The 22234-nt window shown below is 47.6% G+C and overlaps 1 protein-coding gene across 6 annotated transcripts in view; it reads right to left on the bottom strand.

The window, feature by feature from the left end:
- The window catches only part of LOC133961545 (nesprin-2-like), a 95034-nt gene that overhangs the window by 7070 nt on the left and 65730 nt on the right, over positions 1-22234 (bottom strand). For all 6 annotated transcript variants that reach the window (XM_062396694.1, XM_062396689.1, XM_062396691.1 and 3 more), the window contains 23 exons: positions 21869-22099; positions 20936-21076; positions 20658-20834; positions 20179-20334; positions 19870-20007; positions 19458-19628; positions 18914-19047; positions 18628-18832; positions 18234-18416; positions 17761-17868; positions 16740-16894; positions 16242-16389; positions 15856-15950; positions 15226-15457; positions 14375-14569; positions 13571-13696; positions 12930-13085; positions 11550-11708; positions 10427-10593; positions 4000-4162; positions 1538-1725; positions 1272-1422; positions 462-644 (listed from right to left, as the gene is read on the bottom strand). In XM_062396694.1, coding sequence (XP_062252678.1) covers positions 462-644; positions 1272-1422; positions 1538-1725; positions 4000-4162; positions 10427-10593; positions 11550-11708; positions 12930-13085; positions 13571-13696; positions 14375-14569; positions 15226-15457; positions 15856-15950; positions 16242-16389; positions 16740-16894; positions 17761-17868; positions 18234-18416; positions 18628-18832; positions 18914-19047; positions 19458-19628; positions 19870-20007; positions 20179-20334; positions 20658-20834; positions 20936-21076; positions 21869-22099 — 3762 coding nt within the window. The remainder of the gene's footprint in view (positions 1-461; positions 645-1271; positions 1423-1537; positions 1726-3999; positions 4163-10426; positions 10594-11549; positions 11709-12929; positions 13086-13570; positions 13697-14374; positions 14570-15225; positions 15458-15855; positions 15951-16241; positions 16390-16739; positions 16895-17760; positions 17869-18233; positions 18417-18627; positions 18833-18913; positions 19048-19457; positions 19629-19869; positions 20008-20178; positions 20335-20657; positions 20835-20935; positions 21077-21868; positions 22100-22234) is intronic.

Raw genomic sequence — 22234 nt, 5'->3', positions numbered from 1 at the left:
AACCAGCACCAATCAGGGGAATTCTCAGATCACAGCCGTCTTTATATAGCAGCAGACACCCCCCCCCCCCCCCCATCTGCTCGCCGCCACATGGCGTGAGACGGGAACAGCTTCCTGCCTCGTCACCGTTTGAGAGGTGACCCAAATCCTGCCGGCTTAGGGGGCGGAGCTGAGAGGGAGACGCTGCAGGGATCAGCCGGGACGGTCAGAGACGTGCTGGTGTTCGATTCCTCCGCGTCACGTGCTCTTATTTTGAATGTTCAACAGAGAGTGGCCTTCTCTGCTGTGACGTGTGTTTTAGAAGTTTCCTTTTATGATTTCACCGGCTGCGTGAACTTTATTAAATCAAGCTCCCAATCCGACGTTTCCCACACGACCCACTTTGGCTTCACGTCCATTTGGCTCGGGCCAGATGTGCCGCCTCGCTGCCAGATGTGGCCCACGGCTGCTTTCTGTCTCACCTTGAGTCTGCGCAGCACGGCGGCCACCCTCCTCTGCAGACTGTCCCACCGCTGGTTCCCCTCGTGCACCATCACCTTGAGCCGGCTGGCGGCGTCGGTTCGATTCTCGCGGGCCAGGCGGCGGTACTGCTTGTTGACGAGCTCCAGCTGAGTCAGGCGCTCGTGAACCTGCCGCTGGAACGCCTGAGAGGGAAAAGACACAAACACACAAACAACACAACACACACAATGGAGATTTAGATCGTAAATTAAACCCTATTGAGTATTTTTAAAGATAAAGACTTTTTTTAATTGATTGTTACTTCCCTTGTAAATTACTATTAGATTAAATATATGATTTTAATAACTCTAAACTCCAAGAGGAGTGAAGCCTTTAAATTAAATCAGAACAAGCGTCATCTTTCTTTCACACAATATATAACACCACACACAGACAACAGGCTGCAGCTGCTCTCAGGATTTAAACCTCTTCCAGTCACTTTATGGATTTGAACCCTCGACTGGTTTCCTACTGATGATGCTCCCACAGCTCCCACAGCTCCCAGCACGTGTCACTGGAGCCGCTGCTGTGTGTGGGTCAGGGGCGTCATCAAGATGAAACGTGTCAGGAAATCAACACCATCTACTCTGTGGCTGTGGAGACGAGGGAATCCCGGCAGAGCCCAGATTACCGGACGCTAATCTGGGATTCTAATCCAGAGGGACACGTCAGAGGTGCAAGGAGACACCCGGACCCGGCAGCTCCCTCATCATGAGATCCAGAACCTATCACAGCTCTGCCAAAAGAACACTACATATGTGTCTGCTGACCTCGAACTTCTTGAGCTCCTCCTTGGCGCTGGTGTAGAGGACGCCGGCCGAGTCGGGGGTGGCGGCGGTGAACTCGGCGCTCTTCAGCCAGTCCTCAAAGCGAGAGTAGTCGTCCAGGTACTTACACCAGAGACGCCAGGTCTCCTCGATCCTGACAAGAGACATTTCACAAAGTTAAAAACCTCAAAGCGTCACATCCCCAGTCCTGTCCATCTGATCAGATCCACACGTTCCTGTCCCGGCTTCAGAAACCACCAGCGTCTCACCTCAGCCTCCTCTCCATGGACATGGCGCAGATGTTCCTCCAGCGCCGGTCCAGGCTCCGGCTGGTCTGCTGGATGGAGTCGTTCTCCGAGTCGGAGCCGCAGGCGTCGGCGTCGTGGAGCAGGACGTCGCACAGCGTCAGCACCGAGGTCACGCTCGCAGTGTGCTGCTCGATGTCCCGCTGCAGGTCCTGCAGGACGGACACAGGACGGACACACTACTGTCAAACTGTGGATTCACACCATCGTCCAACAGGAGGATGCACAAAGGAAAATGGGGGAGGACTTCAAGCAGCAGAAGATTAAAATGAATTAATGACAAGTTACATTTTGACAGTGGAATATGTGATTTGTGGTTATGAGACACTGACACACAATGAAAGGGACTGTTTGTAGATAAATTGTGCAAATTGTTAACACAACTATGAGATTGGGTCCCAGCTCAGTTTTAACATGTTCCCCAGTAGATTGTGATGTCCCCCTGATGTCCCTGTGATGTCCGTCTGGTGTCCCTCAGATGTCCCTCAGATGTCCCTCAGATGTCCCTCAGATGTCCCTCAGATGTCCCTGTGACGTCCCTCAGATGTCCCTCAGATGTCCCTGGGATGTCCCTCTGATGTCTCTCAGAGGTCCCTATGATGTCCCTCTGATGTCCCTCTGATGTCCCTGTGAGGTCCCTCAGATGTCCCTGGGATGTCCCTCTGATGTCTCTCAGAGGTCCCTATGATGTCCCTCTGATGTCCCTCTGATGTCCCTGTGAGGTCCCTCAGATGTCCCTGGGATGTCCCTCTGATGTCTCTCAGAGGTCCCTATGATGTCCCTCTGATGTCCCTCTGATGTCCCTGTGAGGTCCCTCAGATGTCTCTCTGATGTCCCTCTGATGTCCCTCTGATGTCCCTCAGATGTCCCTCAGATGTCCCTGGGATGTCCCTCTGATGTCCCTCTGATGTCCCTCGGAGGACTGAAGCCACTTTGTCTTTTTCCCGCTTGTCCAGAGTGACCAGTCTCTGAGTTGCCAGGCGACGTGTGAGGACTCCTTGGAGCTGTCACTCACTAATGGACGAGCTTCAGCCTCTTTCCTCTAAAATACAGACGTCCCGTCTCTTTCACTTCTCTCCACAACTCACGCAGGTTTTCTGTCTGTTATTTCTCTCTTCAGACGTGTGTCCTTCCTCCTCCTCCTCTTCCTCATGTCACTGTCCAAATTCAGACAGGAAATAAAATCCAATCGTCCAATTTGTCTGACGGATCGTCTCCAGATCGAGACGTCTTTTAAAAGTCTGCTCACTCAGACGTGACCTTCATTCCTGTCTCGGAAATCCATCATAGAACTAAAATAAGAAACATCTAGTTCACCTGGAGCCACGATGCTTCACCATCAAATGCATTTTATTACATCATAAACAATGTTCATGGTTATTGATAAGCCAACATCCAAAGACTTTGTTTAACAACCGCTGGTGTTTGGGGTCAACGTCTGTATTATACAAAACCAGTTCTCGACCTTTAAGGATAAAAAATGTCCTATAACTTTATTGATAATCTATATGATATCAATACAAATCATGGTGGAATGATTGTAGTTTGTTTCCTTCCTGTAGATCCACTTCCTCTCAAAACAACAACTTTCCTCCATTTGCTAAAGTAGCAGTCGAGCCACTGGTAATGGACCAAGAGGCTGAAGTCCATTTCCTCTTGTTGGGGGGGGGGGGGCACCCTGTGGAGTCTGGCTCTCAGTGCATGTGAGTGCCTGCTTCCTCCTTCACAAACATCCCCCCCCCTCCGGCAGCGTGCTGAGAATCCACTCTGCAGCAGGCGCTCCTCCACACTTCAGTTATTACTACAGGGTGTGTGTGTTTGTGTGTGTGTGTGTGTGTGTGTGTGTGGGGGGGGGGTCATGCTCTTAAAGAGGCCTGTGGTGAGTCTCCATTCTGCTCAGTGCACATTTAAAACTGCTTTTTACACCTGGTTCTCCTGGAAGATGAAATTGTATTTTTCTTTTTCTCTTTTACTGACGACTCTAATTGTTCTGTATCATAAAATATATGTTCGGTGAATCTCTCTAAAAAGCTTAATTTGTAAAACACTTATATTATCAAAGCCAAGTGCTTTACAAAATGATAAAATTATATAATTTAAAGATTAAATTAAATGAACCACCTTGGTGGAGCTCAAACCTCCACACAGGCCCAACCGCCCGTTAACAGATTCAGATTTCACTCATAAATATATTTTTTCAATTAAATTATTTTAAGAGGATTGATTCAAATTGCCTGATTTATTTCAACGAGATCCAAGAAATCATCGAAGATATCAAAACATGTTCTATCTCAAAGTTCCTGCGTCTGCCCCCTGATCCAGATCCCCACACAAAGTGAACCGGTTCCTCTTTGGGTCGAGACCCAACAATAAGACGAAACCAGAAGCTCCTCTGCTGAGCTCATAAACAAAAGTCTCCTGCTCACCTGCTGCTCGGCCAGTTTCCTCTGGATCTCTTCTCCGTGGCAGACGTCGTAGACCACCGGCTTGGCGAGCTCCTCCTCGATGCGGGACAGCCACGAGCGCAGGTTGCTCATGTTCTTGTCGAGCTGCTGCACCGTCACCAGCGTCTCCTTCAGCTTCCTCACCCTGCAGGAGGAAGAACTCCACGGTAAGAAGTGCACCGTCACATTTCAACGAGAAGCGTGAAACATCTGAGTCCTGGGAAGAATCTGATATTAGATCTGACCCACAGTGAAACCAGAGGCCTCAGGTCATTGAGCCATGAGTTGGTTTTAGTCAGAGAGAGAGAGAGAGAGAGAGAGACACTATCCACGCACACGCAGCTCCACACTCAGCAGCACAATGCAGAGAGGGTCACACACACCACCTGAATGTGACTGAGAGGACTCCACCCAAAACACCTGTGTGTGTGTGTGTGTGTGAGTGATTAAGACTGAACTCAGGTGCAGCCAGTGTTCACTTTGCAGTTCTGTCCCTGTCCTGAAACAAATATATACTAATGTAAGTTGTGTGACTTCTGATGATTTCCATATAATAATGTTTATCTGTATATTTCTGGAAGAACTTCTCCACTCTCAGTATCTCGAGTTGGAATAAAGTTCAATCAGACGAGAACAGACACAGATTAAACTGCACAAGCCAAGAAATCAACTAGTTGCTCATATCACCAAAGCCCAACAGCCCCTTAACTTCAATGAAGCTGCACCAGAACACACACACTCATAGAAATCAGTCCACTTGATGTGCCTGATTGTTTTCATCGAGGTTTACTCTTCAGAAATTTACCAGAATGTGGAGAAACAAACTCGAGACTGAGGAGGCACATCCTGGTGTTTTGAATGCTGGGACACATGCTACTGTCCAGATGTTGTCTCCAGATGCAGCTGCATGAATGTGTTTGTGTGCAGGTGTTTGTGTGCAAGTGTTTGTGAGCATGTGTTTGTGTGCAGGTGTTTGTGTGCATGTGTTTGTGAGCAGGTGTTTGTGAGCAGGTGTTTGTGTGCATGTGTTTGTGAGCATGTGTTTGTGAGCATGTGTTTGTGTGCATGTGTTTGTTTGCAGGTGTTTGTGTGCAGGTGTTTGTGTGCAGGTGTTTGTGAGCAAGTGTTTGTGTGCATGTGTTTGTGTGCATGTGTTTGTGTGCAGGTGTTTGTGTGCATGTGTTTGTGAGCATGTGTTTGTGTGCATGTGTTTGTGTGCATGTGTTTGTGAGCAGGTGTTTGTGAGCAGGTGTTTGTGAGCATGTGTTTGTGAGCAGGTGTTTGTGAGCATGTGTTTGTGTGCATGTGTTTGTGTGCATGTGTTTGTGTGCAGGTGTTTGTGTGCATGTGTTTGTGAGCAGGTGTTTGTGAGCATGTGTTTGTGTGCATGTGTTTGTGTGCATGTGTTTGTGTGCAGGTGTTTGTGAGCAGGCAGGTGCACGCTGGGGGTTTTCCTGCGTCTCCATCATCTGAGGATGTGGCAGTGGATGAGGGGGCGGAGAACAACACCAGTGACATCACAAACATGCTCCTGCTAAGACCGTGGACGACTCACAGCATCACACACACAAACAGACACACACACACACACACACTCCCGCTGCCCACGCTGCCACAGAAACCAACACACACAACAAGACAACCGGATCTGAGCTCAATTTGCTCTGATGTGTCGGCGTGCGTCTGCCTACATGCCTGCACTGCACTGACAAAGCCTGGCCCATCCCCCTTCTCTCCTGCTCTACGTCTCTCCTCCTCCTCCTCCTCCTCCTTCTCCTGCTTCTTCTCCTCTTTATCACAACAAAACCCCCGATCTGCTTCCCATTCAGCCGCCGGCCTCCTCAGCCTCACGGCAGCCGGGCGCGAGATGAGGGCTCGGGTCAGAGAGGTACTTACGGGCTGGTGAGGAGGCGACTCCGTAGCGATGGCTCATCCGCTATAAAGAGCACTGCACCACCCCCCCCCCCCACTCCCATCACTCCTCTTCGTCCTCTACAGTCCCCTCCTCCTCCATCCCTCTCTCCATCCTCTCTCCCCCACAAGCATCTGGAACAGGTTCACTCGGGGACACAGAGTCAGGAGCTTCTTTATGAGACCTGACAGTGACTAAATAGGTTTCAAATTAAAGTCTATGATAAGAAATGCTGAAGAAAAGTGAACAAGGTGACTTCAAACTGGAAAATTATCAATTTAGGATGAGAAATAAAGCAGAATTTTTTTTTGAAATCATCAAATTTTAAACGCATCACGTGAAGTTAGAATTTTATTTCCTTAATTACACTAAAGATCCCGTTTTTTTAATGAATCTGATGACTTTAAAAAGGCAAAATCATAAAAAATAAAGAAAAGAGTAATTACTTTTTACAACCAACAGATTTAACCAACAAAGCTTTATAAATCTATTGCCTTTAGATTAGCAGGACACATGTATTTGCTCACTTCAGCTTTACTCAGCAGGGTGACACGTACTGTACGAGTAGAAAATTTGATATTCAAGCTGTAAAATATCTGTCGAAAGTATAAGAATATATAAAATATAGAATATCCGGTGACACCAGCGCAGACCTGCATCAACAGAGTCCACAACCGGGAACAAAGCCCCGGGGCTCATTGAAGTGAGTCCAGGTCGTGAGCAGATTCCAGGTGCAGCTTCTGGACCTCGGACATTATCGAAGCTGCCGACACACACACACCCAGCGGGAAACCTCGGCCTGGAGAAAAGTCCATCTGCCCCCCCCCCCCCCCCCCTCCCTCCATCACAGAGAGACGCCGGGGGTCCGGAGCAATAAGTGCAGTAATAAATAACACGTCTGAAGGTCGCCGCTACAACAGGTGGAGGAGAAGATGGAGAGATCTACACCTCCTTTCAGACATAACGTGCTCCATGTGGCGAACTAAGTGTTTCTGCTATATTCACGTTCAAGTGTCCGTTCTGTTGATGTTTGCTGTGGTTTCATTCATGGGCCACGAGACCAACATGGAATTTATCTTTAAGTGAATCACTAAATAAGTTTCCTCATTATTTATTTAAAGAGATAAATATTTAGCAGCTGCTTAATTCATATCTTTTCATTTCTATTCCACCATTTTGCAGGATGTTCATTCATGCATTGTGTTTTCAGCTGTGTTAATAATAATATTAACTTTATATTATTCAATACAAGTTTCAAATGAAAACGTAACAGTGTGGATTTCTTTTAAGATCCTCGAATCACAGAATTATTTTAAATTGATTCAGACTCACGGCTTCAACGTGTTTCCAACAGAAAGGTTCTACCCACAGTGTTTCAGAACAGATGTTAAATATTATATTATCATGAACTATATCTCTGTTTATGCTCTTTTTAGGAAGATGTTCTCGCTGTGGAGATTAAAATCCAACAAAACCTTCCCACTCAGACCTGAATTCCCAGTTTCTCTCTCTCTCCATTTCACCATCCCTCGTTCCACCATAAAAGCTCCACATCGTCACCATGACGACCAGGAGTGGGACCACTTGAAAGGAGCGAGTCCATTAAACGCACACTTCTCTCTTTTATGTTGTTGTTAGAGCGCTCGACAACACGACACTAAATTAATCTGCAAAAGCTCCACTTGAAATTAACGACTCGACAAACTGTAATTCAGACACAAAACACTGTAAAGAAGTAAATGTGCACATGTGCCAGGTGTGAGGGGACAGAGGAGGAGGACAGGGGGGGGGGGGTTGTCTTTTAAAAGACGGCTGCCTCGAGTGCATCATGCACTCAGACAATGAGGAGGGAGGATGGTGGCCCCCGGTGGCCCCGAGGCCGAGGGCCCGTCGGCACAAAGGCGGGTGTCAGCAGACGGCAGCTGCCGGGGACGGAGCACCCGGTTTGTTTTGGGGACAAAGGCAGCGAGACAGTGTCAACGCTTCTAATCCCCCAGCAGGTCAGACCTCCGCCGTCATCTGACACAACTTAGTGATGCGAGACGCAGACAAAGGCCGAGGACACGGCGGTCATCTCTGAGTCAGCTCCTCTCCACCGCTGCTCATCCACTGCCTCTGTCCAAACATGTGACACAGAGCGGCAGGACTCCGGCACCGGGACCGACCACAGGATCCCCTCACGTCCGGGGAGGGAACCGCAACTAAACCTGAGACATGTGTGATTCAGTGTGGTTCAAATGAGCCTGACGCCATCATGTGATGCTGCAGTGCTGAGTCCAAGACCGGAAACAAAGATGGACGCCGTTGACGTGGCTCCACTTCCTCCTGCTTCCAGGAAATGAAGCCAAAACATCTTGAATAGGAAGCAGTGCTCGTGTGTGTGTGTGTGTGGGGGGGGGGGGTATCAAACACGCTTGACCAACTGTGAGTCAGTCTCAGCTGTCAATCAAGACGTCTCAACCATGATCAAACTAATATGTCCTAAGACGCTTTTAGCTAACAAGCAGGAGGCATTCTGGGGCCAGCCACTAGGGGGCAAAAGCTTAACTTTTTGTGAGCGGTCATGTCGTCGATCTTTATTTACAGACTACGATCTGGATCACACGTTGGCAGAGTCGGACATGTTTGTTTCTAGAGGAAGATTCAGAAGGTGATCGTGCTGAAGTGAAGGAAGACGTGAGACCAGCGAACATCGAGCAGCTGAAGATACGAATCCGACATGAGAACCAAACATCATGTTTTCTATCAGTCGACTTAAATCTTTTCTCCAAAGTCACTACGGTTGCGGACATGAAGCTCCAGCTATTTACATCTAGTGGCTCCTAGTGGTACTGCATGTTCAGGCTTTTCAACTTTAGCTTCAACTAAACTAATATTTACTTTGATTTGAAAGTGCAGCAGTTATCAGCTCCTTGGTTATAATCAGCTTCCTGCACACCCAGCTCAGAGGGGGGGGGGGGGGGGGGGGGCCTGGCTGGATTAGGGTGCTAGGCGGGGGGGTTAAGTGAAGGCCGAAGCCCAGTGTCTGCTACTTTACACACACACACACACACACACACACACACACACACACACACACACACACACACACACACACACACACACACACACACACACACACACACACACACACACACACACACACACACACACACACACACACACACACACACACACACGGTTTTGAGGTGTGCGATATGATGATGAAATCACTTCCTGGTCATGTTAAGCAGCTTGTGGGGGGGCGAGGGGGGGGGGGGGCGTCTATTGTGCGTGATGCTCCCTCTTGATAAAGATGGACGACACTAACGACCCGTCAGCTGTGACCCGAGGATCCACCCTCGGTTTGTGTTTCTACTTGTGAGATGTTCTGAGATCCTACTTGTCTCTAAGTTGGAGGCGTTTGTCCCGAGCTGTCACCATATGGCCGATCTAAGTCTCTCATGGGGGGATCAGTCACCAGCCCCCCCCCCCCCCCCCCCCTGCACTGGTCAGACCCACAAGGCTGTCCTGTTCCACCATGAGGAATCTGAGTAACTGATAGAGAGCAAGAGGAACCTGGTGCTGGATCCTGAGATCAGCCTCCATCACGTTGACTCATCCAGAACACAAGAGTTAAAGACCAATCAAACTACAGCTGACAGAGAGAAGAAGGTTCATATTGTGTCTGCAGCCTTTTGGGTTCAAGTCCCTGTTTTCAAACTAAAATGTAAAGATGATGCTTTTAATAAAGTGAAGATCAAATGCAAACAGTGGAATCCTGCAGGAGTTCCTACACACCTGGTATCAACATGTGGTTTTAGGGATCTGATCACATGACGTGGAGGTGAGATCTGATCACGTGACGAGACGTTAACACCAGGTGTGAACGGGGCCGTAGACTTTTCACATCTCAATCAAGAGACTTCTTCAGTTTCAGAGATTCTTAGAATCTGCAGGTAAACACTAGAATCAAGTTTTAAAGAATATAACATAAGAAGCAGATATATTTTTGTTCTCCTTTCCTGTTTTAACGTTAAATCTTTATCTATAGAAGCAAATCGTTCATTTCAGGGGCTCCACAGCCGCCTCTCCTCTGTGTCGGAATGAGATCTGCATTTATGGATTAATAGAAATAATATCCCTCTATCCTCTGTCGGCTCGGAGCCTTAATCTGCTGCAGCGGTGGACCGACAGCTGTGCTCTCTTTCTGTTTTACCCACAATGCACAGAGGAAGCTGCACGTGTTGAGACCAGAGCAGTTCTGGCTTCAAGATATGTTTTGAAATCACAGAGAGAAGCAACAGGTTTTATGTGAAATCATCTAAACGTTGCTACAAGTCCCTGATCGTAAAACACAACCAGAACTAAGAGAGGATCAAACTCACACAGAGGGAGGACGTAGCCTCAGACAACAGGACAAACCAACACAGCATCAGACAATGAAAGCCCATGAAACACCTGCCCACGCTCAGATCCCCCGAGGGCAGCGCCTCTCTCTGGGCCCCCCCCTCCTACCTGGACTCGATGTGGTCGAACAGATGCTGCCAGCGGTCGTTGATGTCCTTCAGCTTGTCGTTGATCTCCGTCTCCTTGGTCTTGTTGCTGGCGCTAATCAGCTGTTCTCCGAGCTGCTTCAGGTGCGTTTTGTTCTCACTGAATAGGTTGATTTCCTCCATACAATCCTGAAGAGGAGAAGAAGAAGAGGAAGAAGAAGAAGAAGAGAAGAGAGAGGGATAAGTGACAGTTCAGGTTTCCAGAGGTAGTGATGGTGGAAATATTCCCATTTTAATCATGTCTTGACATTAACAGCCGGGTTTAGTCTTAATGACTAAAGGGAACATAAATACAGAATTTATATAGTGAAACAATTAATGAAACTTAAAACAGAGACTTTCAAATACTAATCTTGTTAGTTTTCATGTTACGTTTATATACTAAACAAATTACTACAATTTAAAAAGTAAATTCACTTCATAAAACATTAAGACTCAAAGCTCCAGGGGTTGAAAAGTGTTAAACCCCCTGCAGGGGCAACAAGTTGTTGGGTTCCCCCCCATCCTCAAACACACACACACAGAGACACACACACACACACACACACACTCACACCGTGACAAATGAAAGGGCCCTGAATTGAACACAAAACAAACCCGCGTGGAGCTGGAGCTGACAACAGCTGTCGTCTTTTTAACGACTCACAGCTCTTTGAAAAGCGCCCCCCCCCCCCCACACACTAACACACTCACATACACGTCGTCCCAACACACAGCAGCTCAGAGCTGAAAGCATGACACAGCAGAAACAAACTGTGTGTTTCAGTGATAAAGTTTGAAGAAGTTTGTTCAGTGACTCAACAGAAACATGTAGGATGTGAAACTTCAATGGAGGCTGGATGAATCTTTTATATTTAATCATCATGCTGCTGCACAACTCCACTCATCCATCCAGACGTTATCATATTATTAGAGTTCATCCTCAGGGGTCGCAGGAGGAGCTGGATCCTGACTGATGTTGGCAGAGACACAGGGAACACCAGGTCACCAGGTCATGGGGTCATATCTGACCCAACATCACGATCACATTCACACCTGAGGCCATCATTCATGATTCGTCGTGCGTCTTCACTGCAGCCTCGTACCTTCTTGAGTTTCTCCACCATCTCCTCGATGTTGAGGTCGGAGTTGTTCTGCACCTTGTTCTCCATCTGGGTCAGCCACTCACACAGCTCCTTGTTCTTCTCGTTGAAGATGATCCAGGCGTTCAGGCGGTCGGCGATCTCCTGTTTACGCAGAGACACCTGAGGGTCGCCGGGCGGAAGGGAAACAAGCGTTAGCACTTTGAGACGCTCAGTTACTGTGTGTGCACGTCTCATGGCTGGTGAGGCCGGTGCACCAGGCCAGTTCTCCAGAGTCCACGTCTCTGACCTTCTCACCAGGAGACGACAGAAACTCTCTGACAGAGGAAAGTGAGAGACAGTGAGATCACCTTCCCTTCCCCCAAACTCATTTTCATACAAAAGCTCCTCTCGGCTCATTTCAACTTTCTCTTCTGTCACCATCTGTCCCCTCGTTCACACAATGCCCCCCCCCCCCCCCCCCCCCCCGGACCTGTGGCTCTCTCTCTATTAACACTCAATAAGATTTACTCACTTCACTCCGCATTGAAGGTTCAGACTTTTAACACTAACGAATGGAAAACACACAAAAAGGCCCCGATGCAGATCAACATGTTGTGCGACAACTTTGATTGAATTAGAAAAGTCTGAGTTTCTGCTTTGAGCCTTTTGGCCTCAGAGCAAACTTTGAACTTCTGAGCTGTCGTCTAACAACACACAGTGAGTGACAGCTCAGGCTGCTGCTTCCATGTGTGCGTGCTTCACCTTCTTCAAACTAACAAGTCGGAGCTGTGACAGAAACACAACAAGTCCACAGGTGGAAAGTTTGATCACGTGTTTCTGGTCCATCTTAACTCCTGACATGACTTCCCCGTGGAGACTTAACTTAATTTGTCTCAAACCAGATTAACATTTCAACTGAGAGCGTTCACTTGACTCGCACTGTGAAGCTCCATCCACAGAGTTACATGTAGAGTCATGGGTGAGATGAGTTGAGTTTCCAAAGATGCAGCCACACAGTTCCAGATTCATTCATAATCAATATCAACAAGTTAACGAGCTGATGAACAGTTGGAGTTTTGGGTCACCAGGGTCATGTTCCCTCAATCTGCACTTTGAATGAATCTCTGCACCTTCAGATGCTTGTTCTTGTTCATTAGACTCTACTCACCAGAAAAAACGTTTTTAAGCAAAGGAGGTGAAAACCCTATAGTTCACACTGTGGTTCTCGGCTGGTTAAAGCAAAACAGGACAAAGTTAATTTCTGCTGCACTTTTAACATTCAGTAAATCAACATCGACTGTAGTGAGGAAAACAACTGATCAGAGCAAAGTGAAGATGTTTCTGTTCAACTCATAAAGAATAAAGTGGATAAAGCAGAAGCAGCTTGAAATCAGGTTTCACCTTGAGGCACAGCTCCTCCCACTGGCAGTGCAGGTGCTCCACCTGCTCCTGCAGCAGCAGGACGTCCTCGGCGATGATGTACTGGGACAGATCCGTCTTCATGGTGCTCAGCTCCGTCAGGCTCTGGGCCCAGTCCTCCAGGGAGTCCTCGTTCTCCTGCATACCATCGCACAGGGAGCACCACAACAGACTGTCAGAGACCCCCTCCACCGCGTCGCTCGCCCACAGCTGCTCCCAGACACTGCCGGCCCCCTTTCTCTCTCTCTGCCCCTCACTACTCTCTATCTCTCTCTCGCTCTCATTCTCCACGCCCAGAGAGAGAGAGAGAGGATTAAGGGCCTGAAGGCTGGCCGGGGGAGGGGTGAGGTCAGCAGGGGAGGGGGGTAGGGGGGATGGAGGATAAAGGCTGTGATGGGTCGGAGGGGACGAGCTGTGAGTAAAACTGGTTTCCAACTTGGCTTTGAAACTTTGAGTGATGTCCCCCCCCTCGTCCAACTGCCTGAAAGCTCAGTGTGTGTGTGTGTGTGTGTGTTGTTACTGTTCAAACACTTGTTAACTTTACTACTCATTTATTCTACTCATCACAGCCTGTGAGTTTCTGCAGTTTGTTTGTTGACTTGTGTCCGTGTTTGCAGACGCACCTTGATGAATCTCTGGTTCCTCTGCAGCTCCTCGTCCCACTGGGGAATCATCTGGTTCACCAGGGTCTTCAGGTCCTTCAGCTGCAGCTCGCTGTGGCCCAGTCCGGCCTCGCAGTGCTCCCAGTTCTGAGACACACAGAGAAGCAAGTTAGAATCCCACTGATCGGATCAATGCAACAGGCTTTAAAACAAACAGTTTTAAAGCCTGTTTTTTGTCTTTTGCTTCCTAATTCACGTCTTCTGTCGTGAATTAAAGCTGATTGGATTAACTTGGCTGCTCAGGGGGAGCAGGTGACAGATGGAGGACGGGGCATCCAGATGAGTTGAAAATACAAAACTAAGACAAATCACATGGAGCTGCAGCAGTGAGCAAGACACAGGAGTCGTTTGAATTAGTTCAATTTAAATTAGGAAAATGTCGAGTCTATGAGTATTCTTGTGCATTTGCATGTGTAAAATCACAAACCTTTGAGTCTGTGAAATAAACTTGATTTTACATAATCTGTCTGAATCCGGTTCCGTTCACACCTGGTTTAACATCTGTCCTGAGTGATCGGATCACAAGTGGACACACAAGTTCCCAGCAGGTATTAAAATGTGTCCTCTGATTGGGATTGGATCTCACTTCCCTCTCTAATAAATAATAGTCCTGTATGTCATCAGTGTTTTGCTCAGTCTGAGTTTACAGATGTGTCCAAAGTCTCTGAAGCTGATCCTCCACAGATGCTCCAGATGGTTTCAGTCCTTCTCTGAACTCCAGAGATACTCCAGACCTTCTAAAGACATTCCAAAGTGGCCCTGTACCTTGACGATGGCTTCGGTGAGGTCCACCCTCCGGCCCAGCTGAGACTGGAGGCTGTCCCACTCCTCCTGCAGGGTCCCCAGCTCCGTCTGCAGCTGAGTCTGGGTCTCCTCGTCCCCCATGGCAAAGAGCTGCCGGCCGACCTCCAGCGTGTGGATGAAACTGCACTGATACCTCTGGAAGAGCAGCTCCGTGTGCTGAGGAGGAGGAGGAGACACCGAGTTCAACAGGAAACAACGTTGAGATAAAAATCTGACGAGCTATCTGTGGTTTAAATGTCTGAACCTTCACTGATGAGCTTCTATCAACAGGAGAAAGAACTTTAACTGCAGCTTCATTCAGTCCAAATCTCCTCAGCCTCCTTTCATCATCATCAAAGACTCAAACAAATCTCATCTCTTTCTTTCTTTTCAGGGAAAATCAATCAACAGATCTCTGAATCTTTAATGAGCCTCAGAGCTTCTGTTTCTCTCTGTTAGTGTCTGTGGAGACGACTCGTCTCAATCTGGATCAAACAATCAGTGAAGATCAACTCTCTGCAGGGAACTGTTACACGTTTGGGTTTGTAAAAGTCTGGAAATTAGTGGATTAGTAAGTTACTGCAGTTTTGACTGTGTTATTATGGGATATAAGTATTTCTGAGAGAAATCTTTTATTTGAATTAAGTGAAAAATACACAAAAACTCCAGATTTTACGCTCTGATGCACCCGCCGTTCTAAATCAAGATTTCTAGATCTTTATTAATATGTTAATGATCATTAACACTGGTATCATGCTACAGTACAGCCAAAGTACATTTAAAGTAAAAGAAGTTTAATAAATAATAAATAATGACTGAGTTCTGGTTCCCACCTGCAGGTCTCTCAGCGAGCACCTGAGCTGCTGCAGGCTGCAGCGGGGGGGCCCAGTGGGGGGGAGGAGGGCGTGTGTGTCCGACAGGAACTTCTGCAGCTTCTTCAGGCTGCGGTCGTACTGGTGCCAGTGCCTCACCAGCCCCTCCACCAGGGAGCGCCGCTGGTCGGCCCGCTGCACCGCCCCCTGCCAGTGCTCCCTGAGCTGGGCCAGCTTCAGGATGAAGTCACTCCTGAAACACAGAGACATCGTGAGTTTGACCTTCTAGAGAAGTCAATAAGGATTCAGCCTCTGGAGACCATGACCATCTGAAGGAAACATTTCACTTTGAACTCAAACATTGAATGGACAGCATCTGAAAGCTAAGAAGATTCAATCAAAGTTTTACTTTTGACCTCCTGAGATCAAAATAAAAGCTCCGTCTCTTCCTCTCTTTACTCAAAGGAGACGCTCGATGACTCATTCACACCTGGTTTGGTGTGAAAGAGTCAGAAAGAGTCGCTCAGACCAATCAGAGTCAAGTACAGTTAGACTCCACCCACGTAGTGATAACCACAGGACGGAAGTGTGTCAGTCTTCAATGTGAAACCACATCTGGGATCAGATGAACATCTGGAACCAGCAGGTTACCTGTCGTCCAGCTCTCCTCTCTGCAGCAGGTGCAGAGCTTCAGTGATGACCGAGTGGAGGATCTGGTGACCGGTGGACAGCTCGGCCTGGAACCGCTGAAACACACCAGGAGACACCGGGTCACATCTCGGGGATTCTCCACCTCCACGAGGAAGGGATGTTTTCACCCGGGTATCCATTTGTTTGTTTGTTTGTTGACAGGATTACACAAAGTCTACTGAACAGATTTCCATCAGACATTTATCAACAGCATCTGGACCAAGGAGCAGATCCAGGATCAGTGCGTGATGTGGCTCAGCTTGAAAGTAAGGGGACGGTTGGACGGAGGTCTGGGCTCCACAGAGGGACAGCGGAGTGTCGGTGAGTCTGTTACTCGTGTTCGATACCTTGTGTGTGCAGAGCTGCTGCCGCAGGCCGGCGTACGACCCGGCCACGTCCACAGCCAGACCGTCCTCCATCCTCTGCAGGAAGGACATCCAGCTCTCACACTTCTGCTCGAAGCTCTGCTGCCTCAGCGACTCCGTCTGCAGCTCACTGCACAGGAAACACTCATTCTACCTCAGGTTCAAAGAACTCGTTTCAGTCTAATAAAAGCCACGATTCCTCTTTAGAGTCACACACATTTCAGTTTGTTAGGAGTTTGATCACAAATCTGATAAAACCTTAGATTTGGGGGATTTGGAGTTTTAGTTTAACTGTGAGGTTTTCATCCTTCAAATATAAAATTCATTCAGATCAGTGTTAATCCATAATGTTCACTAAATAACTGATTCAGTTCAATCCACCGATTGTGTTATATCATCTGATTGAACTTTGTCATTTAGTGAAGCTTAAATCCAGCAGTGTGTTAAACCTCATGTGCTCAGATCTGCCCCCCCACTGACCTGCAGGCCTCCTCAGCTCTGGCGGTGGTGGCGGCCCAGCTCCGGTTGAGGCGTTGCAGGTGTCGCGCTGCGGCGTCGCCCGGCGTCCGGCTGCAGCTCAGCTCGTTGAGCACGTCCAGGTCAGCGGAGCGGCCGCTCAGCTCCAGGAGGCCAGACTGGAAACACACGGAGGCATCAGAGACTCAGAGGGATCACAGCCATGTGGACTGCAGCACATGACATCACAGCCGAGAAACAAAACAGGACACGCTACAGACACGCTACGGACACGCTACAGACATGCCTGTCGTCTTCTGTCCCGGTTGAGTCGTCAGTTTGAGTAATGACTCACAGACAGAGTCAAATGTTCAGAGAATCAATTAATTGTGGAAACTTTAAAATCTACACCAGGATTTAAAATGAAATTCTGGTGATTGTCTCGACGTTGGAAACAGAAGTCGGGAAAACAAACTCACTCAAATGAGGTCGTCAGTGTTTACGTCCTTAAAGTTCACAGGAAAAGTAGAAAGTTAAACATCTACATGATGAATCTTTCTCTTTCTGAAAGAGTTTGAGAACGTGTGATTTACTTTTATTTAATAATATTTTCATTTCTTTTATTCGATTAATTTCCCAGGTTTTATCTCTTTTGTCCTTTTAGTCAACTGCCTGGTCTGGTTTTTATTTTTTACCTTTTTTTGTTTAGCACATTGGTGGGAAAAAGTACAATAGAAATAAGGTTATAACAGATGAGACTGTTTTTAATAAAACCTTCAAATCACTAAAAGAGAAGAAAAAAAAAGCCGGGCTCTAGAAACATCTTAAAACTTAATAATTTGTCTTGAATAAAACAAAGACAGCCGCAATTTTTCAGATTTCTTCCAAGAAAAAAAGATTTTCAAAGCTAAATAATACAGATTATTCTCTAATTGTTAAAATAAAGCTTGAATCATAATAATAAAGGAGAGTTATCATGAGTGGACCTCGATGAAGCTGTTCATGCTGCAGTGATTCATAAAGTCGCTTCAGGGGGGGGTCTCACCTGGTCTCCTGCCTGAGCCACGTTCTCCAGACGCTGCGTCCACACCTCCAGGTTCTTCTCCACTGACTCCAGGACGCCTCCGAACTCCTGCAGCCGCCTCAGCTCCTCCTACACACACACACATGACAACATGACCCTGTGACCTTTGTGGGTTAAGTTCTAGGCCACAGTGACGCTCAGAGCACTGAGGCATGCTGGGAAACACATGCAGAGCTCTGAACATCTACATATCACAGAGTCTGTGCTAAATATGTGCACAAGAACATAACAATGCATTCAAAATCCATCTTCTAAATGGAATTACACTTTAAGAACAACGGAAAAATGACAATAAAGTGAATAAATTATTATTTAGAAGCAACGAAGCAACAGATTTGAATCACAAACAGGTTATGGAGAAGTAAAACAAGCAGAAAGTTACAATAAAAAGCAGTAAACCACAGAAAGAAGAAGATTCCTTCATGGACTCGTACCTGCAGCTGACCCAGTTCCCCCGTGAGCTTCTGAACGAGCTGCAGGACACCACGTGTCAACAACCTGCTCTGTGATTGGACCAGAGCAGCAGCCGAAGGTTCCAGGTGACCAGTCAGGTCCTTGGAGGCCTCCAGCACCCCCTGCAGGTCAGACTGCAAAGTGTCCGCCCTCTGCAGGTAACTCTGGAAACAGATTAAAGTAATAAATTATCTTTATTGCAGATCTAAACTACAATTACCTGCTAATATTGCTTCAAAACAAAAACATTTATTATTGTTAAATAAAGCTCAAATGGGCCCAATTCAACTTAAAGGTCGTGTTCTGGATTTTCCTGTTTTCATGTCAGACTCGTTCGTGCTGAAACGTTTCCCTCTGCACATGATGTCCTCTCACCTGAAGCTCGGTCATCTTGACAGCGACCTGCTCCGGACTGTTGTCGTCTGCAGGCGTCGCTCTCAGAGCGCACGTGACGTCGCTCTGCAGCCGCTCCAGCTGCCGGGAGAACGAGGCCTCCAGACGCCCGTAGAGCTCCCAGAGCTGCAGGACGCTCTGACTTCTCTGGAGCTGCTGGTGCACAGAGCCACACGCCACGGTCCAACTGAAGAACAGGAGAGTGAGTGAGTGTTGTGTTGTGCGTGTGTGTGTGTGTGTGTGTGTGGTGTGTGTGTGTGTGTCTCACCTGTGTGTGTGTCTGTCCAGCTGCTCAGTGAGAAGCGCAGCAGCCTCAGGACTGATGATGTCTCTCAGGGACGAGACGGTTTGACTCAGCTCGTCCCTCAGAGACTCTGCAGCTTGTGTCTCCTCATGAAGAAGCTGATTCAACACAACAACAAAACAACACAACAACACATCAGTTATCAGGAGTTGAACACAAATCATTAAAGATTCTGCACATCAACACAAGAAGCTTTGATTTAAATACATTATTAAATCAAATAAACAAGACACTTTTACTTTAGATGTAATTGAGTTTGTATCCAATGTGGATGAGATAAATGAAACTTTAAAAACAACAATTAAAACACTGAAGATGGTAAATGTTTGTAAATCTGGTGAAAGGATGGAACCAAGAAAGAAAACATATTTTAAACAGACGAATTACATTTTTGACATTTTCACCAATTTCCCTGGTAATGAAATCTGGAACTAGATGAAAGAAAATCTGTGATTTGATGCAGATCTAAATAAAAACCTGGATCTGACAGATTGAAGTGGATTAGTACCTGCAGCCGTTCATGCAGACGCCTGTGTGCCTGCAGGCAGAGCTGAGGGTCGCTGTGATAAACCAGAGTCTGAGACACGCCCAGTGTTTTCAGCTTCATCTGATTCAGACTCGTCTCCACGCGGTCCCACAGCTGCTGAGCCTGAAGCAGCCTCAGCTTCACCGAGTCACTCTGGAGGAGACAAGGAGAGGATCCAGTGAGACACAGAGACACAGAGACACAAAGACACAGAGACACAGAGACACAGGGACACAGAGACACAGAGAACCAGAGACACAGAGAACCAGAGACACAGAGACACAGAGACACAGAGACACAGAGAACCAGAGACACAGAGACACAGAGACACAGAGACACAGAGACACAGAGACAGCTCCACACGTCAGACACTCTGGTTCTACGTGTCACTGACCCGCTGTGTGAGGTCTGCACAGGTCTGGATGGATTTCTTGATCTGGGAGATGAAGCTTTCGTCTCCTCGTCCATCACAGAGTTTCTCTCTCAGCTCCTGAAGAGCTGCAGCTTTCTGCCGGACCTTCTCCTCCAGGTCCTGACACACACACACACACACACAGGAGTGGATTTCAATATGCAGACTTAGATTAGAGGTTTTTACATTTCTTTCAAAAAGCCGTCTCGTCTTCAGGAGTGATATATAAGCTCTAGTTCAGAGTGTTATGGTTGTCCACCCAGATGTGAGCGTACAGATGTGACCCCTGACCTGGCAGCGGTGGAGGCTCCTGTGCAGATCCGTCTGGCTGCTCGGCGTCTGGGCCGAGTCCATCCAGAGGTTCTGCTCTGTGATCCAGATGTTGATCTGCTGCAGTCGGGCCTCTCGCTCCACTCTGCTCCGCAAAGTCTGCTCCAGCTCCTGGATCTGGAAATCACAGAAAACACAGAGTCAGACACATAATTAAATCTGAATAAATCTAAATTACATTATTATAAAATGATAGATTAGTAAACATTTATTTTAAGAGTGATGTTTTGGTTTTGTTATTTATGTATTTTAAGGAACCAGAACTTAAATCTCATGTATTAGAATAACAATGTAAAACTTTGAGGCTTTCAAATCATGAAAGTTGAAATTAATTTGTCAAACTAAAGTTTTCAAGCCGACGTAGATCCCATCTCCATGATGACAGAGTTAACTCCACCCACTGATGAAGACCATGTGACCTTGAGTCGGGCTCGTCTGACCTGAGAGTTCAGTGTCTTCTGGAAACAGAGCCACTGGTGGTTGAGGCGACCCTGGTCCTCTGCAAACTGGTTGTGATCGTAGCGCCCCATCTGGCCGGCCTCGGTACTGTAGGTCTGCGATGGCTGGTTCACGAGGTCCAGTGTGGCCTGATGGGCCAACAGCTCCACCTGACACTCCTGAGAGGAAGGTGGAGGATGGAGAGCAGAGTAGAAACACCTCAGCACTGACTGAACACTTCCATTCACAGATTGATCAGGAGGTCTCTGCTCCTCTCTACCTGGAAGGATCTCAGGTTCTGCTGGAGATCAGGGAGAGTGGACCATGTTCGGTGATTCTCCTGCAGCCGGGACTCAGCCGCCCCGAGCCAGACCTGCAGCTCCTGCAGCGCCCCCTGCTGGGTCAGCATCTCCAGCCAACGCTGAGGGGGAGGGGGAGGAAACGATGTCATGTAAACGGTTACACATATGCTAGAGAATGTCACAGGTCAAAGTTCACCATAGTTAAACTCATGTTATTGGGATGTTCTTTCAAAGATCAAGTTAGTGGTAAATATCACACTAAATTCTTGTTTTCTATTAAGTGTGAGTCTGCAGACACTTGTGTGTGTGTGTGTGTGTGTGTGTGTATAAATGATAAATAAATATGTTGTTGGCTGCTCTACATGTGTGTGTGTCAAAGTAAACGGCTGCAACACATAAAACAGAGTCTGCAGACTGAGAGAACTGATTCAATGTTGCCTGACAAATAATCAATGTGTGAGTTTCTGTTCGTTTGAGGAAATGAATCTGAAACAAACTCAAAACCTGAAACTGGAGGTGAGGGAGAGAGTGAACCAGAAGAGCGGTGGAGAGAGAACAGAAAATAATAAGGACAGCAGGAAGAGGCAGATGAAGAGGGATGAAGGAGAGGAAGAGGAGGAGCGCTGAGAGGGGAGAGAGTGGAAGACGAGGATGAAGGTGAAGGGGAAGAGCGTCAGGTTGAGAAGAGTCCTCAGGATTCTGTCTCAGTGCTGCACAGTGGGACGTTTGGAGCTAATTGGGGACAGGAGGACTGCAGCGGGACGCTTTGTGGGAACTTGGGCTGCAGATGAACTCTGACATTAGAGACACAGGAGGAGAAACACTCTGGTTCTCTTCTTGTCATGGTCAGTTAAAACCCTGACTCCTCTGGTGGATCCTGTGTTTGACCTCCACGTGGAGAACCTCCTCACCTGGTGCAGCGCTCTCTGGACGACAGGAACCTCAGCGACCAGACTGGACCAGTCCGCCTCTGTCTGGCGGAGCTGGGAGACGAGGGAGCAGAGACGTGGGTCCGAAGTCTCGCTGTCGTCCACGTTTGAGTCCGAGTGTCCGACCGCTTCCCTCAGTTGAAGCAGCTGAGAACCGGCTCCGATCACAGAGACCTTCAGGTCCCATCTGGACTCCAGCTGCTTCCTCAAAGCCTGAAGTCAAAAGGTTTAGTTATTATCTGTTCTGCACAAGTCGAATTGGAAAAGATGCTTCCGTGCTGGACACGGTCTGTAATATTCAGGCTTCTACACCAAAGCAGGTACAGACACACATGACACACGTCTTAC

This window comes from Platichthys flesus, chromosome 10 (assembly GCF_949316205.1).
Source record: "Platichthys flesus chromosome 10, fPlaFle2.1, whole genome shotgun sequence".
Classification (NCBI taxonomy): domain Eukaryota; kingdom Metazoa; phylum Chordata; class Actinopteri; order Pleuronectiformes; family Pleuronectidae; genus Platichthys; species Platichthys flesus.
Note: the sequence above shows the minus strand (reverse complement) of the source record. Positions and strands in the feature narration are given on the sequence as shown.